At 43.3% G+C, this 16,149-nt stretch overlaps 1 protein-coding gene across 2 annotated transcripts; it reads left to right on the top strand.

Annotated features, from left to right (window-relative positions):
• The first annotated feature begins 270 nt into the window (after positions 1 to 270).
• LOC129709058 (transcription factor HES-5-like) lies at positions 271 to 14,375 on the top strand. 2 transcript variants are annotated; one of them, XM_055655158.1, is made up of 3 exons: positions 271 to 1,178; positions 12,343 to 12,520; positions 12,831 to 14,375. In XM_055655158.1, exons 2-3 carry the CDS (start codon positions 12,346 to 12,348, stop codon positions 13,091 to 13,093), a joined length of 438 nt encoding a protein of 145 aa, XP_055511133.1. In that variant the 5' UTR covers positions 271 to 1,178; positions 12,343 to 12,345; the 3' UTR covers positions 13,094 to 14,375. The 2 variants fall into 2 exon arrangements, with proteins under 2 accessions (XP_055511133.1, XP_055511130.1); XM_055655155.1 differs by lacking the exon at positions 271 to 1,178 and adding an exon at positions 12,077 to 12,227.
• Positions 14,376 to 16,149: the final 1,774 nt, after the last annotated feature.

The raw sequence follows: 16,149 nt of genomic DNA on the forward strand, positions 1-16,149 counted from the left end.
AGTCAGGGAGTAAACCCTAAATATTTGCAGCAGGAGTTTAATAACCAACTTATTTTCAATTATAGAGGAAGAGCCCCCCTCTCTCTTTCTCTCCCCCCCTCTATCTATCTATCTATCTATCTATCTATCTATCCCACTATCTATCTATCTATCTATCTATCTATCTATCTATCTATCTATCTATCTCTATCTCTCTCCCATCTCTCTTTCTCGCTCTCTCGCTCTCTCTCTCTCTCTCTCTCTCTCTCTCTCTCTCTCTCTCTCTCTCTCTCTCTCTCTCTCTCTCTCTCTCTCTCTCACACACAAATACATGCATACACACGCACACATACACACACTCACACACACATGCACACACACTCATGCACCCACACTATCTAGCCAGATTTTGTTTGGCAGTGATAGCTTGGTATTTCTATCTGCTGGTACAGATCTAGTCCCCACCCCCTGACTGCATGGTGAAGTATACAAAAGGGCTGGAAAAGGTTTTGGTCTTACTCCAACAACTCTAGTCTGGTACCCGAGGTGAACATATAGATGCTGCGACCACCCACCGCTACAATGGGTAATGTACAGTAAACAATTAATGTACCAGAAGGTCTTTGGGATGTGGATGGAAACCAGGGCACCTGAAGAAAACTCACACAGTCGTAGGGAGAGCATGCAAATTCCACACACATATAACTTGATGTCACGTTCAAACCCAGTTTGCCCAATCTATGAGACAGCAGCAGTAACACTGTCCTCCTGTACTGTCTGAATGCACTATTGGTTGAAGATTCCCATGAGCCAAATGCAAGTACGGGGAAACTTCTGCAGATTTTTCTTGTTAGTTTGTGGGAGGAGTTATAATTTGTGGTGATGAGCAAAATGCACCTCAAATATGGACTGAATTCAGTTTGGTAGCGGTAATGAGTCCCGGAGATGAAAAGGAACAGACCTGCAAACAGACCTGACCTTTCTGTGCATGCTCTCTAACTATCGTAAACAGTTTAAGATTAGTCTCAATAATGGAACCTGCCATTTGGAATTTAAACAGAGGAAATGTGTTTGTCAATCATATCTCCACTCTTGTCTCTCTGGAAATGTTTCAGTTTGGTTCCACAATCACGATTCAGTTTGGATCATAGGGGTCTTATCAGAAACATTCCTATGTTTTCCAAGCTCAGCAAGCTAAAGTAAGTAAATCACAAGCTTCACTATTTTATTTTACAAAATTGAAAAGATCTCGTTTTCTGGCGTTGCAATTCGCTGCCTTCCAAAAGGACACCTGGCTAAATGTCAATTGGCCACTTGAATATGCTCCCAAAAGGGAAAAAGGCAAGAATTTGCAGAACTGTGTGAAGTGGGAGTGAGAGGTAGAAGTGAGTAGCTGGATTTCTCTGCAGAGAGCCAGAACGTACTTGAGGGGTCGAATGGTTTTGAATCTGTCACCTTATTCTTTGTACCAAAGCGAATCATTTCAGATTTCCCCCATTACACCCCATCTGCCTTTTTTTTTGTTCAATTCGTAACCCTCTGCAAACTAATTGAGCCCTACCTTTGTAATATCGGCAATGAGTTTCGGCCTCAGGTTTTGTCTGCTGGCGGTGTTGCGAAATGCTCGGTTGTGCGATGTGATATAAAGCTGTTATATAAAGGGATTTTTATTGTTGCTGTAAATACATTGCTTGAAATTCGGCGGAGAGGAGAATTCCTTGTTACGAGTTTTTTTTAATAGCTGTACGCGTTTTTTTGACACTTGAGATTCCTTTCCCGCAGGCACGGGTTATTGAAGGCAGGCACGGGTTATTGATTGGGGCCGATCATCCATGATCACAATGAATGGCGGTGCTGTCTCGAAGGGCCGAATGGCCTCCTCCTGCATCTATTTTCTATGTTTCTATGTTTCTGACACGTGTAAGCCAATTCACAACACTAACAAACCAACATGTTATGAATGCTAAGCACACAAGTCAGTATGTAAAACAAAAACCTAAATGTTGAAAATCTGCAACTATAACTAAAGATACTGGAAATACTCAGCAGGTAATTATTTGTGGAGAAAAAAAAACAGTATTAATGTTTCAAGTCAAAAACACCTTCCGCCAAAACTGGGATAGAGAGATTAGAAAAGTTATTTTCACTCTTCCCGACACTTTCTCTGCAACTTAAATGCTTTTTAAAACTGTTCTCCAGTTCCGTGGAACGGTCACCGAATTGAAGATGCACTCTCTTTCCATATAGGTTGCCTGGCCTACTGAGTGTTTCCATCAGTTTTGATTTTTGTTTTCGAATTCCAGCGTCCAAATGTCTTTTTTTTAATTGTGGGTTTGGAGAACGGCACTTCTAACTTGGGTCTCTTATCAAAACTGGGTATCTTAAGTATGTATAGGAAAGAACTGCAGATGCTGGTTTAAACCGAACATATGACACAAAAAGCTGGAGCAACTCAGCGGGTCAGATGGCATCTCTGGATAGAAGGAATGGGTGACAGTCAGTCTGAACGTCACGTTTCGGGTCGAGGCCCTTCTCCATACTGACCGTCACCCATTCCTTTACTCCAGGGATGCCGTCTGACCCGCTAAGTTATCTTAGGTTTGTACACCACTGTGTACAAAGGACAGAAAAATACATATAACCACAGAAGAGTGAATTGTAAAGTGATTACACGGGAAACAAGACAGGTGTATAATAGCTTGAGGCAACAGTGGTAGTCTCTGGAAAGGACTGGCAGAGAGAAAATGCAGAAACGATCGAAGCTCTTGTTTACTATCTTTAAGCCGTACGCCGTTCTCGTGTATGGTTCTTTTGGTGTGAGATTCTCCCCAGCTCCTTCGTTTTACTGTTTCCATCTTCACCAGTAATGTTCTTTCTCCGTGTTGAAGATGCATCACGGGTTTAACTTTAATCTTTCTGGTTCCCTACAGTTGTAGACTGACTGGCCCGTCTTGTAACATGTGTTTCTTTTAACACCCTCGCCGTGGCAAGCTACAAAGAGTTAAACATTCAGCCCAGCCAGCGTTATCCATCATTATGTGTGAACCCAAGCCAATTAGAAACGGCAAATTCTCGTGCAGTCGAGAAACATAGATCTACTTAATTTGAATTCTCCGGACACGTGCCGCCCTGTGATCATCCCGAAAGGAAGGGGGGGGGGGGGGGGGGGGGGGGTGTTAGTTTTATGGAGTGGCAAGGGTTTGAGGTGTCGCTGGAAGGATTTGCGAAGTATCCCACCACAATAAATCTACTGACGCTGAACCTATTTACGTGTGAATGAATCACAGTTCCGCTATTCCCGTAACCACGTCGTTTATGAATTCGAGTACATTTTCCCATTTTTATTTTAGCCATGCTACAAGTTTAACTTTAAATCGCCAGAATGAAAAATGTTTTGGTCTGTCCCAGGAGAGTTGTGGATGGAGCGGGTGGTTATTTGCCGTGGTTCCTAACCCTTGGGGGCGCGCTGGCTTTTACGCCCAGCGCTTTCGCATGGTTATATTTTCCGGAGAATAGTTCAAATAGTAATCATTGGAAAATGAATTTCAGCAAAAAATGATTGTAGAACTCAAATACGAAACAACACGGCGAGCAATTACAATGCAGAATTAATCCAACGTGTGTGACTGCGGTACGATTAGGAGGTGCTAGACGCATGTAAAATCATTGATTTGTTTGGAGTTCAAATAAAAATATTCATGGCAGAATATTACAGGAAATACAAACCAGTACCTAGCTTTCTTCACATTCATATTGTCATCAAGTCATAGATAAATTGATCTTCAATGAACCGCCAGGGTCTCTGATGTTGATACAGAGGCGCGCAGCTGTGACCAACCTATGACCCTCCCTGTGCTGAGATTTGCCTCAGTTTCCCACGTGCCGCGGACAAAGGAATCCGTTCACTTGCTGTGATTCACTGAGGCGCGAATGAGTTCATTCATCCGAGCGGGGGGCGGGGGAGAGCTCGGGGTGGGCAGTCTACAATAGACTGTAAATCCAAAAGATCACTCCCCTCCCTCAGCGCCAGCTCTTCAAAGACCCGTGTCAGAAGAGGAAACAGTCAGACAACTTCTCTTTTCTAGCCTTTTTGCCACATTTAAATTTCAACGCCCTAGAAAAATGTGATTGAATTAGATCGTTGTTTTTAAATATAACTTGGATCCGAAAACTGAAATGGAAATCATTGCAACCGACAGGAAGTTATATGTTTGCATGTTTCTTTATTAAGCCCTGAGACTGTAATTAAAGGGAACTCACAAGTATATATCAACAAATAATCCATTTAGCTCTGAATTGAGGAGACGCGGTCGGCAGAGCTGATTGTTTTGGTCCAGTGCGGCTTGCCACGTGTGAGACCAATCTCTCCGCCTGTTCTCAGGACCTTACACGAGCTCCGCTGGCGAAGGATTACTGACTCACGCCACGGCTCCAGATGGTCCCCTTGAGAGCCGGCTCCAATAAAAAAAAAGTCAAATACTCAGTGGACAATTTTTCATTCAGAAAGAGAAGCTTCTCATTGTCTCTCTGGCCCCGGCGATTGGATTCCGAGTGTGGGAATCGGCTGGAAACTCGCACCCACACTTCTGTTTTGATCTGAAGGGTTGTTGTTTTTGTTTGTGCCAGAGGCTGTATCTCTCCCTTCTCCCAGATGACATAATAATGGAAGACATTTCAGGGAAGGGAATCTTAGCTAAAAGCAGGGCAAAAATGCGGTATGTTCAGCATTAATTTACACTATTATTGCCCATAATATATAACGGCCAAAAAATAGGCCGGAATACTGTACACAGAAATATAGAAAATAGGTGCAGGAGTAGGCCATTCGGCCCTTCGAGCCTGCACCGCCATTCAATATGATCATGGCTGATCATCTAACTCAGTACCCTGTACCTGCCTTCTCTCCATACCCTCTGATACCTTTAGCCACAAGGACCACATCTAACTCCCTCTTAAATATAGCCGATGAACTGGCCTCAACTACCTTCTGTGGCAGAGAATTCCAGAGATTCGCCGCTCTGTGTCAAAAATGTTTTTTTCATCTCGGTCCTAAAAGATTTCCCCTTTATCCTTAAACAGTGACCCCTTGTACAGGGTTGAGGAAGACCAGGCACGGCATCCGGAAAGAGATATTGAAACTCTATACATGTGTTTGCCGATATGAACCTTATCTGTACTCCCTCTATGGCAAGAATGTCCTTCCTCAGATTACGAGACCAAAACTGTAGCAATACTCCAGGTGTGGTCTCACCAAGACCCTGTACAACTGCAGTAGAACCTCCCTGCTCCTATACTCAAATCCTTGTGCTATGAATGCTAACATATCATTCGCTTTCTTTTCCGGAGTACAGAGAAGGTTCACCAGACTGATTCCTGTGATGTCAGGACTTTAATATGAAGAAAGACTGGATAGATTCGATCTTATAGAAACTTACAAAATTCTTAAAGGGTTGGACAGGCTAGATGCAGGAAGATTGTTCTCGATGTTGGGGAAGTCCAGAACAGGGGGTCACAGTTTAAGGATAAGGGGGAAATACTTTAGGATCGAGATGAGAAAAACATTTTTCACACAGAGAGTGGTGAATCTCTGGAATTATCTGCCACAGAATGTAGTTGAGGCCAGTTTATTAGCTATATTTAAGAGGGAGTTAGATGTGGCCCTTGTGGCTAAAGGGATCAGAAGTATGGAGAGAAGGCAGGAACAGGATATTGAGTTGGATGATCAGCCATGATCACATTGAATGGCGGTGCAGGCTCGAAGGGCCGAATGAACCTACTCCTGCACCTATTTTCTATGTTTCGATGTTTCTATTCCCTCGAAAGGATCGAGTTCCCGACGGACTAACTGAGACGCAAACCCAAATCGAGCAGCTCGCTCCCAAGCTGTTTGACTTTTGAATTGCGCCTTTTGGACGACCCTCTAGTGTACTCCTGACAGAAGCACCAGATGTGGGCCTTGCCCATATCCCACCATAGCCACACGGAGTGAGGTAACCAGCTTATTTTAAATCAAAAAATGTATTCAATCATTAAAAATAATATTTACAGTCCAATAAAACAAAACAGAACCCAGCACCATAATACAAGACAAACAAATATACTAAATTAACTACTATACAACTACGATACAATCCTTGTCAAGGATGCATTCAACCTCCCGCGGTACCCAGCAGTCCTGGAAACCGCCTGGACAGCTCGTAGTCCCTCTCTAACACCACCAGGGCATGGACGTAACTCCAGAAAATGGGAAGTAACCAGCTTGGAGGGGATGGTGGTGTTGAACGCCGAGCTGTAGTCTATAAACAATAGCCTGACAAGTGTTTTTATTGTCCAAGTGGTCCAGTTCAGAGTGGACCCCTCTTCAATGTCTCCTTTAAGTTGGCTTCGCTTTTCATCTACCTGTGCTTTCAATGAATAGGGCACAAGTTGCTGTTCACCGTGGATATGTCTGGCCCCTAGTTTTATATGCGTATAAACATGATGCTGGTGGACACCAATTTACGACTTTTAAACATATTATTATAGAAACTGCATAGCAGCTATAGACTGGTTTTGACAACGTTACACAGAATATTTGTTTTCCAGTCAGTCTCTTCCCAGCAATGTTAGTCTGATAACATAAGCAGTTGCTGTAGGTGGTGACATTATCTTCTGCCTATTATGCATCCAATTGTCTTCATATGTTCAGTGTCTCACAAAAAAACGTTTTTTTTTTACCCTAAAACAGTTCTCCACAATGGCACCTTGCTGAACTTCCAATGAGAAGTATTCCTTCCCACAATGGAACAGGCTGCAAATATTTTAATCTTTCTCTCAAAGTCTTGATTATTGCTCCCAAGTTGTGAAGTTGCTATTGCTACTTTATATCCCAGCTAATTGCCGTGATTGTACTGATCGCCATACGGTAACACAACACAGATACAGGCCCTTCAGCCCACTATGTCTATGCTCCTCTATCAATTACCCACATATACTAAACACATATAAACTTGATGCTGGTGGATACCAATTTACGACTTTTAAACATATTATTATAGAAACTGCATAGCAGCTATAGCCTGGTTTTGACAAAGTTACACAGAATATTTTTTTTTCCAGTCAGTCTCTTCCCAGCAATATTAGTCTGTTAACATAAGCAGTTGCTGTAGATGGTGACATTATCTTCTGCCTATTATGCATCCAACAGTTTGCACATTTCATTGCATTTCTTTTATATATCATCTATCCAAATTGTGTGTAACCTCCCTCCTGGAATTATTCCCCTTCTGCTTGAACTTTGCATGACTTCACTATTGCGAAATACTTTCTTGCCATAGAGGGAGTACAGAGAAGGTTCACCAGACTGATTCCTGGGATGGCAGGACTTTCACATGAAGAAAGACTGGGTAGACTCGGCTTGTACTCGCTAGAATTTAGAAGATTGAGGGGGGATCTTATAGAAACTTACAAAATTCTTAAGTGGTTGGACAGGATAGATGCAGGAAGATTGTTCCTGATGTTGGGGTAGTCCAGAACAAGGGGTCACGGTTTATAAGGATAAGGGGGAAGTCTTTTAAGACCGAGATGAGAAAAAACATTTTTCACACAGAGTGTGGTGAATCTGTGGAATTCTCTGCCACAGAAGGTAGTTGAGGCAAGTTCATTGGCTATATTTAAGAGGGAGTTAGATGTGGCCCTTGTGACTAAAGGGATCAGGGGGTATGGAGAGAAGGCTGGTACAGGATACTGAGTTGGATGATCAGCCATGATCATATTGAATGGCGGTGCAGGCTCGAGGAGCCGAATGGCCTACTCCTGCATCTATTTTCTATGTTTCTATGTTTCTATTCTAGTTCAATGTGTTCTGTTTAGCCATTGCACATATAGATAATGTCCACTTGTTTGCACACATTTACAGCTTGCTTGAGCTGAGTTCTTCCCAAGGCAATTAGTCCGGCATTTCCTGCCATAACAGTTTTTCACACCTCTCCCTCTGATGTGCAAACCAGAAAACAGTTAGTCACACCGTGCAATCCTTAAATCCTTAAAAGCAGCCAGAGCAAAAACAATGTTGACAATCAATATTAAACATACTACCGAAATATTTGTCACATCTGTTCTCGCGCACTATTTCCATATTATATATTTGAAATACTTGCACATGATATGAACCTATGCCATACTGTATCAACGAATACACGTGGGAATATTCAGGTAAAGTAAAATATAAATTATCATAATACAGCATTAACCACAAAGGCGTTGAACCTATCTTGTGCATACAATGGTTGCACGGTTGTCAATGGTGTGATTAAAATATTTCGGGCCGCTCGACAGATTGCTTTTCAACATTCTACGGTCTTGAGGATTCTTATTGTTTGCACGTGCTGCACTTCTCCAAACTGCAGAATAAATTCAAGATAAGGAATTACCCGTACTCTGGGAAATACACCATATAGTAACATCAAGCAAAGGTATAAAAGCTGCCTCTATCCTTGATTTCAGTTTGTTATGTAAAAATTGGCAGTGGGAAAATTCTGCTTGTGTTATGCACACTTCGTTGTTACTTTTACCAACTTTCAGTAATGACCTTTTGCTTATTACGAGCAACGACACCGGCGTTTGTAGTACAAGCTTAAATGCCCAATTCCGATGACAATGACAACTCGTTTAGCGGCTTGTACATGTAACTACCCGCGAAGTACGTCTGGGAATATTTCTCGTGTCAGAATGTCCCGCAACTTTGACAACAACGTGGTATTCATGGTCCCCGCCCAGTATTTCGCGTTTTTGAAAGTGTGTGTGAGGCAGTTTCTGTAGCCTCTTTCTCACGAGTTGACGATTAGCAGAGGTTGAGTCTAACAGCTGCATCTCAAACAATTTGCATCCGACACCAGCAATTTCACAAAGTTCCCCCTGATTTGCATGGAAGCACTTGGATAAAATATTTTAAAAACAAACGGAATAAAAAAAACAACATTGCCGTCCTGTTTTCCGGGTGGCGATGAACCTTGTTTAATGTCTCTATAATGTCACAAAATATACCTAAAAAATGCATCACTTATACTACGATATTATATCTTCATAACTATTTTGTGGCATGTCCCCCATTGTAAACTATATCTCAGTAAAATGTGTTTCCTTTAAAACAATATTTTCCTGGGATGTCAGGACTTTCATATGAAGAAAGACTGGATAGACTCAGCTTGTTCTCGCTAGAATTTAGAAGATTGAGGGGGGGTCTTATAGAAACTTACAAAATTCTTAACGGGTTGGACAGGCAATGTTGTTTATTATTCCGTTTGTTTTTAAAATATTTTACCCAAATGCTTCCATGCAAATCAAGGGGAACTTTGTGAAATTGCTGGTGTCGGATGCAAATTGTTTGAGATGCAGCTGTTAGACTCAACCTCTGCTCATCGTCAACTCGTGAGAAAGAGGCTAAAGAAACTGCCTCACGCACACTTTCAAAAATCACGAAATACTGGGCGGGGACCATGAATACCACGTTGTTGTCAAAGTCGCGGGACATTCTGACACGAGAAATATTCCCAGACGTACTTCGCGGGTAGTTAAAGGTACAAGCCGCTAAACGAGTTGTCATTGTCATCGGAATTGGGCATTTAAGTTTGTACTACAAACGCCGGTGTCGTTGCTCGTAATAAGCAAAAGGTCATTACTGAAAGTTGGAAAAAGTAACAACGAAGTGTGCATAACACAAGCAGAATTTTCCCACTGCCATTTTTTACATAACAAACTGAAATCAAGGATAGAGGCAACTTTTACATCTTTGTTTGATGTTGCTATATGGTGCATTTCACAGAGTACGGGTAATTCCTTTCCTTGGATTTATTCTGTAGTTTGGAGAAGTGCAGCACGCGCAGATAATAAGAATCCTCAAGGCCGTAGAATGTTGAAAAGCAATCTGTCGAGCGGCCCGAAATATTTTAATCTCACCATTGACAACCGTACAACCATTGTATGCACAAGATAGGTCCAACGCCTTTGTGGTTAATGCTGTATTATCATAATTTATATTTTACTTTCCCTGAAGGAAGATTGTTCGATGTTGGGGAAGTCCAGGACAAGGGGTCACAGTTTAAGGATAAAGGGTAAATCCTTTGGGACCGAGATGAGAAAAAACATTTTTCACACTGAGAGTGGTGAATCTCTGGAACACTCTGCCACAGAAGGTTGATGAGGCCAGTTCATTTGCTATATTTAAGAGGGAGTTAGATGTGGCCCTTGTGGCTAAAGGGATCAGGGGGTATGGAGAGAAGGCAGGTCCTGGATACTGAGTTGGATGATCAGCCATGATCATATTGAATGGCGGTGCAGGCTCGAAGGGCCGAATGGCCTACTCCTGCACCTATTTTCTATGTTTCTATGTAATATTTTATTCCGTTTTTTAAATCTGTCGAGGGGATTGTAAAGCGTCGAATAGGTTTAGACATTGTGTGTTTTCAGCATCATTAACCCATATTCTGGTACAACGAATCTTAAAACACACTGACAATATAAAAACCCATTTACACTTTCGTTTAAAACCCTTTTTATTTTGCTTATTGAAAGCTCATTTGCGATTAAACCAACTCCTAAGCGCATAAATGCGTACATACACAACTTTAAAATTCCGCAACCTGCAAATCAAAAGAAGTAGATTTAGATTGAGATGAAATACATCGACGTGTTATTATTTAGATACTATCGTGGTAGCGCTTGGTAAACATCTACAAATATTCTATACTTTTAGACCTTTGTGCCGAGGGTCCTTTTACAACATGAGAGCAGTAATTTGCCAGTAATATTTTGGCATTGTTTCTCCCCTTTTGAAAGCGCTCAATTGTAAATTAAAAATAAAACCACAACCATTTAATTTAATCTATTTTAATAAATAAATGAATATTTTCGACTGAAAATCCCCACCATTTGAGGCCTTTGAACTTCTATTGAATGGAATACCACAGTTGGCGGTTTCCCACACGGCAGCGTGTTAGAAAATATTGATTAAAGTTAGTCACCTAGGCAACGCCATTAACAGTAGAATGTTAAATTGTGCAAGCGAGTATTATCTGGACATCTAAAATTGATTATTTGAGATACTGCATCATTTATTACCTCAGTGTAGACTGTCTAATACACGTTAAATGAAACGCAAGAATGATCAGTATTTGCTAGATGTAAAAATGTCTGAAAAAGAAGGCAGAGATGGAGTGTACTGAAGGATTCATTCATCCATCCACCCCCTCCCTTTCCAGGCGTCAGTCAATTGTTGCTGAAAGTTTCTCACGTGTCGTATTGAAGGTACAAAGTGTGACGGGTCAATGATCCACTGCAAAAATACAATACGCAGCTTTACTTAGAAACAGCTGTCCCTTCTTGTCCTTCTGCCACTTACCAAGCTTGTTTGACTCACTTTCCTCGCAAGAATGTTAACTGCTAAACATCTGGAAGACGAGTCATTGCAACAACGCATCTGTTACTATAGCAAACCTACTTGGGTCTCAAAGAGAAATTCCCGCGCTGTAATCATTACTAAGAGTATCCATTGAAGTAGTCTTATCATAAAACAAGGAAGCGGGAAAACATATCTGAAAAATATAGATGCGCCAGACAAATAACAACATTAAAAAAGCAGACTATTTGGCCATTATTATACGCCACGTTCAATATATCTCCACGAGTGCACCTCTATTTTACAACTCACACACTTATTGTCAATCAAAGGAAAGCAAACATTTTCACACGTGTTCGCTAACAACCTGCTAGCGGATTTTACGATTGATGTAAGATAGTTTATGGAGGCTAACTGTCAACGTGCCGTTTTGCAGCGTAATATTATTCCGTGCCGGGAAACATAAAATCAACTTTCTCAGAGTCTCACAACACGAGGCGTGACTAATTGCCCCTGCGTTTGCTCTGTTACACGGACTGTCCAGATGGCCCGCGAAGATTCCCACGCAAAGCAATGTCAAAGCCTATCATTAGTTTGGCATTTACAAGGCAGCGGTTGGCCCATTGTCCTTCTGAAAGCGCTCGTTGGCCAGAGAGTGTGGGAAACCTCATGAAACAAGGACTCCCGCTCTTTTTCATGTAAATTCCACGGTATAAATAGAGCAAGGAGCTCACTGCAGCTTTCCATATAGTAAGTAGCAAGCCTAAGCCTTGTTCGCCTCTTTCAGCTGTCAAGCATGACTCCTGCCAATGCTTCTGGTGTTATTACTGGGGAATACTCGGAAGAAAAGTTCATGGCCAAACAGAAAAGCAAAGTAAGCGCAAGAGACAGGCGGCAGAAAAATGGGTCAATAGTCTGGGCGAACCTTAACAAACTTTGTGAATTGTCACCTCGAACAAAACTAAAATCTTAATTCGTTTTACTTTTAGATCATGAAGATAACAATCGAGAAAAGGCGCCGAGATCGGATAAACAGCAGCATCAACCAGCTAAAGACTCTACTGGGAAGAGAGTTTCAAACGGAAGAACCGAACATGAAACTGGAGAAAGCCGACATTCTGAAAATGACAGTGAATTACCTGAAGTATCACAACCAACAGCTCAGAGGTAAACCGATTGATAAGCGGTGATTAGATTATAGGCCATTCTGCTCAATCTAAAACAGACGCAAAAAGCTGGAGTAACTCAGTGGGACAGGCAGCATCTCTGGAGAGAATTGGGTGACATTCCGGGTCGAGACTCTTCCTCAGAATCGACACGAAACGTCATCCATTCCTTCTCTCCAGAAATGCTTGAACCTGTCCCGCTGAGTTACTCCAGCTTTTTGTGCCTATCGTTGGTTTAAACAAGCATCTGCAATTCACTTCCTACACATTTTGTCTGCTCAATCTAACTCTTATCTTCGTTTCTTTTGCAGCAAGCTGTACGACTGGTAACCCGGAGCGAGACTATAACGAAGGATACTCCCGGTGTTTGCAGGAGGCTCTTCGATTTTTCTCGACCCACGAAGGCAAAAGCGACATTCAGAAGAAGCTGGTGACACGCTTCCAAAGGATACAGCCACGGTGCCCGGCCAAAGGTCTACTTTACGGTGTATATCTTCCTTACACTGCTTCTTGTCAGACTGGCACTGAGCAAACACCCCAGTCCAACCCCGCGGCTCTCTGGAGACCCTGGTAAATCTTGAACCAGGAGCCGCACACGTTTAAGACTCTTGTTTACTGGGCGATGGTGAACGCGTTGTAGGAGAATCGTTCTCCAGAGTCAGGTATAACTATTTCGTGATAAGACTTGATATGTTGTAAGCTTTTCTTCATATTGAAGACGGTGTATTTCCTTGAACTAGGGAACTTGTCCTTTTGTAATCTCTGTCCTGTCGTTATGTTATTCGTGGGATTTCCAGATATTTTATTGCAATCGTTTTCGACAAATTGATTATAATATGTAGCTGGCGTAGGAGGGATGTTTCTCCGCTTTATATCCGCAGATCCCAGACCGGGATAATCTTATTTATTCTTCATGGTGAAGAGATGCTGCAAAGTTTGGGGTTAATTGTCTGTGGAGTAACGGGCGGCTCTGAACAGATGTTTGTTGTTTGATTGCTTATGAATTAAAATATCTGGATAGATTATTCCTGAATTTCTTTTCTCTGTCACGCATTGCAAACCTTTCCATTCGTTCCTCTAGTCCACGGTGATGTTCTACCCCGAACATCTACTTTCTTTGCCTGATCACCAGTACAAAGTCGTATCTCTTTTGGAGAAAACCGGGATCATTACACTGCTGATCTGACAATTTTGGCTTGATAATCTTCTGCAAATTTTCCATCTCCACTGTCATTTCCCCAACGTAAGCTGCTATTAAACAGCACCTATTTGCTCTCCTCTCGCTATCACTGGTGTTTCATAATTGTCTATTTCTGAACCCTGTTATTCGTTATTATCTTCAGTGACTTCTCCATTGATGAGGTTGGTTCCCACGTGGAGGCAATGCCGCCTGCTGTGGTTCTGCACTGCGAACATTCATACTGTTTGTATATTATCAGACCATATATCACTGCTGGGCTCTGAGTGAATACTAACTTTTAACAGAGTAACGATGACAACGCTGTAATCATCTACTGCAGATGTTACCAGCACTGGGGTGTCTCTGGTACTTCACTGGGGACAGTCCAGGCCAGTCAACCATGTCAGCACCCTCGGCACACAGCTCGGTGTTCATCTCAGCTTTTATTACTACCTTGTTCAATAAAACATCGTTTCCTTAAATCCTTGTATTCCGCTTTTCCTCTTCATTCTTCCCTTCGAACAATCATGTGTTGTTTGTTTGGGTGACTCGGTAAATGATTATGTAAATGTTTATTTTCCTTTATGTAAAGAGAGATAAATCTTATTTTTGTAATTTGTTCTACACATATTGTTGGCACTCCATTGAATTGTATATTGTCAAAATAAAAACCCGATTGAATGTACAGGAAGCCTGACTGCAGGTTATTTTTTGTGCGATGTGACTGCAAAGATCGTGCATAGCAACAGGGTGTGTTTTTAAAACGGAATTAGTTTAATCTGAAAAAACGGAAAATAAATGAGGTGATACAAAAATGCTGGAGAAACTCAGCGGGTGCGGCAGCATCTATGGAGCGAAGGAAATAGGCGACGTTTCGGGCCGAAACCCTTCTTCAGACTGATGGGGGGGGGGGGGGGGGGGGGGGGGGGAAGGAAGGAAAAAGGGAGGAGGAAGAGCCCGAGGGCGGGGGGATGGGAGGAGACAGCTCGAGGGTTAAAGAAGGGGAGGAGACAGCAAGGGCTAGCAAAACTGGGAGAATTCAACGTTCATGCCATCAGGACGCAAGCAACCCAGGCGGAATATGAGGTGCTGTTCCTCCAATTTCCGGCGTTGCTCACTCTGGCAATGGAGGAGACCCAGGACAGAGAGGTCGGATTGGGAATGGGAGGGGGAGTTGAAGTGCTGAGCCACCGGGAGTTCAGGTAGGTTATTGCAGACTGAGCGGAGGTGTTCGGCGAAACGATCGCCCAACCTCCGCTTAGTCTCCCCGATGTAAATCAGCTGACATCTAAAGCAGCGGATGCAGTAGATGAGGTTGGAGGAGATACAGGTGAACCTTTGTCGCACCTGGAACGACAGCTTGAGTCCTTGAATGGAGTCGAGGGGGGAGGTGAAGGGACAGGTGTTGCATTTCTTGCGGTTGCAACTGAAAGTGCCCGGGGAGGGGGTGGTACGGGAGGGAAGGGAAGAATTGACAAGGGAGTTGTGGAGGGAGTGGTCTTTGCGGAAGGCAGACATAGGGGGAGATGGGAAGATGTGGCGAGTGGTGGGGTCACGTTGGAGGTGGCGGAAATGGTGGAGGATTATTTGTTGCATTTGCCGGCTGGTGGGGTGAAATGTGAGGACTAGGGGGACTCTGCCCTTGTTGTGGGTGCGGGGATGGGGAGAGAGAGCAGTGTTGCAGGGTATGGATGAGACCCTGGTGCGAGCATCATCTATGATGGCGGAGGGGAATCCCCGTTCCCTGAACAACGAGGACATTTCCGATGCCCTGGTGTGGAACGTCTCATCCTGGGAGCAGATGCGGGATAGGCGGAGGAATTGGGAGTAGGGGATGGAGTCTTTGCAGGGGGCAGGGTGGGAAGACGTGTAGTCCAGATAGCCATGTGAGTCAGTTGGTTTGTAGTGTATGTCGGTCAGAAGTCTGTCCCCTGCGATGGAGATGGTGAGGTCAAGGAATGGTAGGGAAGTGTCGGAAATGGTCCAGGTGTATTGGAGTGCCGGATGGAAGTCGGTGGTGAAGGGGATGAAGTCAGTCAGTTGTGTGTGGGTGCAGGAGGTGGCCCCAAAGCAGTCGTCAAATTAACGGAGGTAGAGGTACGTATTGAACAAGGATTGTTCAACGTACCCGACAAAGAGGCAGGCGTAACTGGGGCCCATGCGTGTGCCCATAGCTGCGCCTTGTGTTTGGAGGAAATGGGAGGAGTCAAATGTAAAGTTGTCGAGGGTGAGGTGGCACTTTCCGTTGCAACCGAAAGAAATGCAACACCTGCTCCTTCACCTCCCCTCTCAACTCCATTCAAGGACCCAAGCAGTCGTTCCAGGTATGACAAAGATTCACCTGTATCTTCTCCAACCTCATCTACTGCATCCGCTGCTCTAGATTTCAGCTGATTTACATCGGGGAGACTAAGCGGAGGTTGGGCGATCGTTTCGCCGAACACCTCCGC

The sequence above is a fragment of the Leucoraja erinacea genome, chromosome 25 (genome assembly GCF_028641065.1).
Source record: "Leucoraja erinacea ecotype New England chromosome 25, Leri_hhj_1, whole genome shotgun sequence".
NCBI lineage: Eukaryota > Metazoa > Chordata > Chondrichthyes > Rajiformes > Rajidae > Leucoraja > Leucoraja erinaceus.

Excerpts from the sequence above, each read along its gene's own strand:
- LOC129709058 (XM_055655155.1), top strand. The coding sequence starts at position 12,150 with ATGACTCCTGCCAATGCTTCTGGTGTTATTACTGGGGAATACTCGGAA. Across the intron at positions 12,228-12,342 it reads TGGCCAAACAGAAAAGCAAA|ATCATGAAGATAACAATCGA; the intron begins GTAAGCGCAAGA and ends TTTTACTTTTAG. Across the intron at positions 12,521-12,830 it reads TCACAACCAACAGCTCAGAG|CAAGCTGTACGACTGGTAAC; the intron begins GTAAACCGATTG and ends TTTCTTTTGCAG.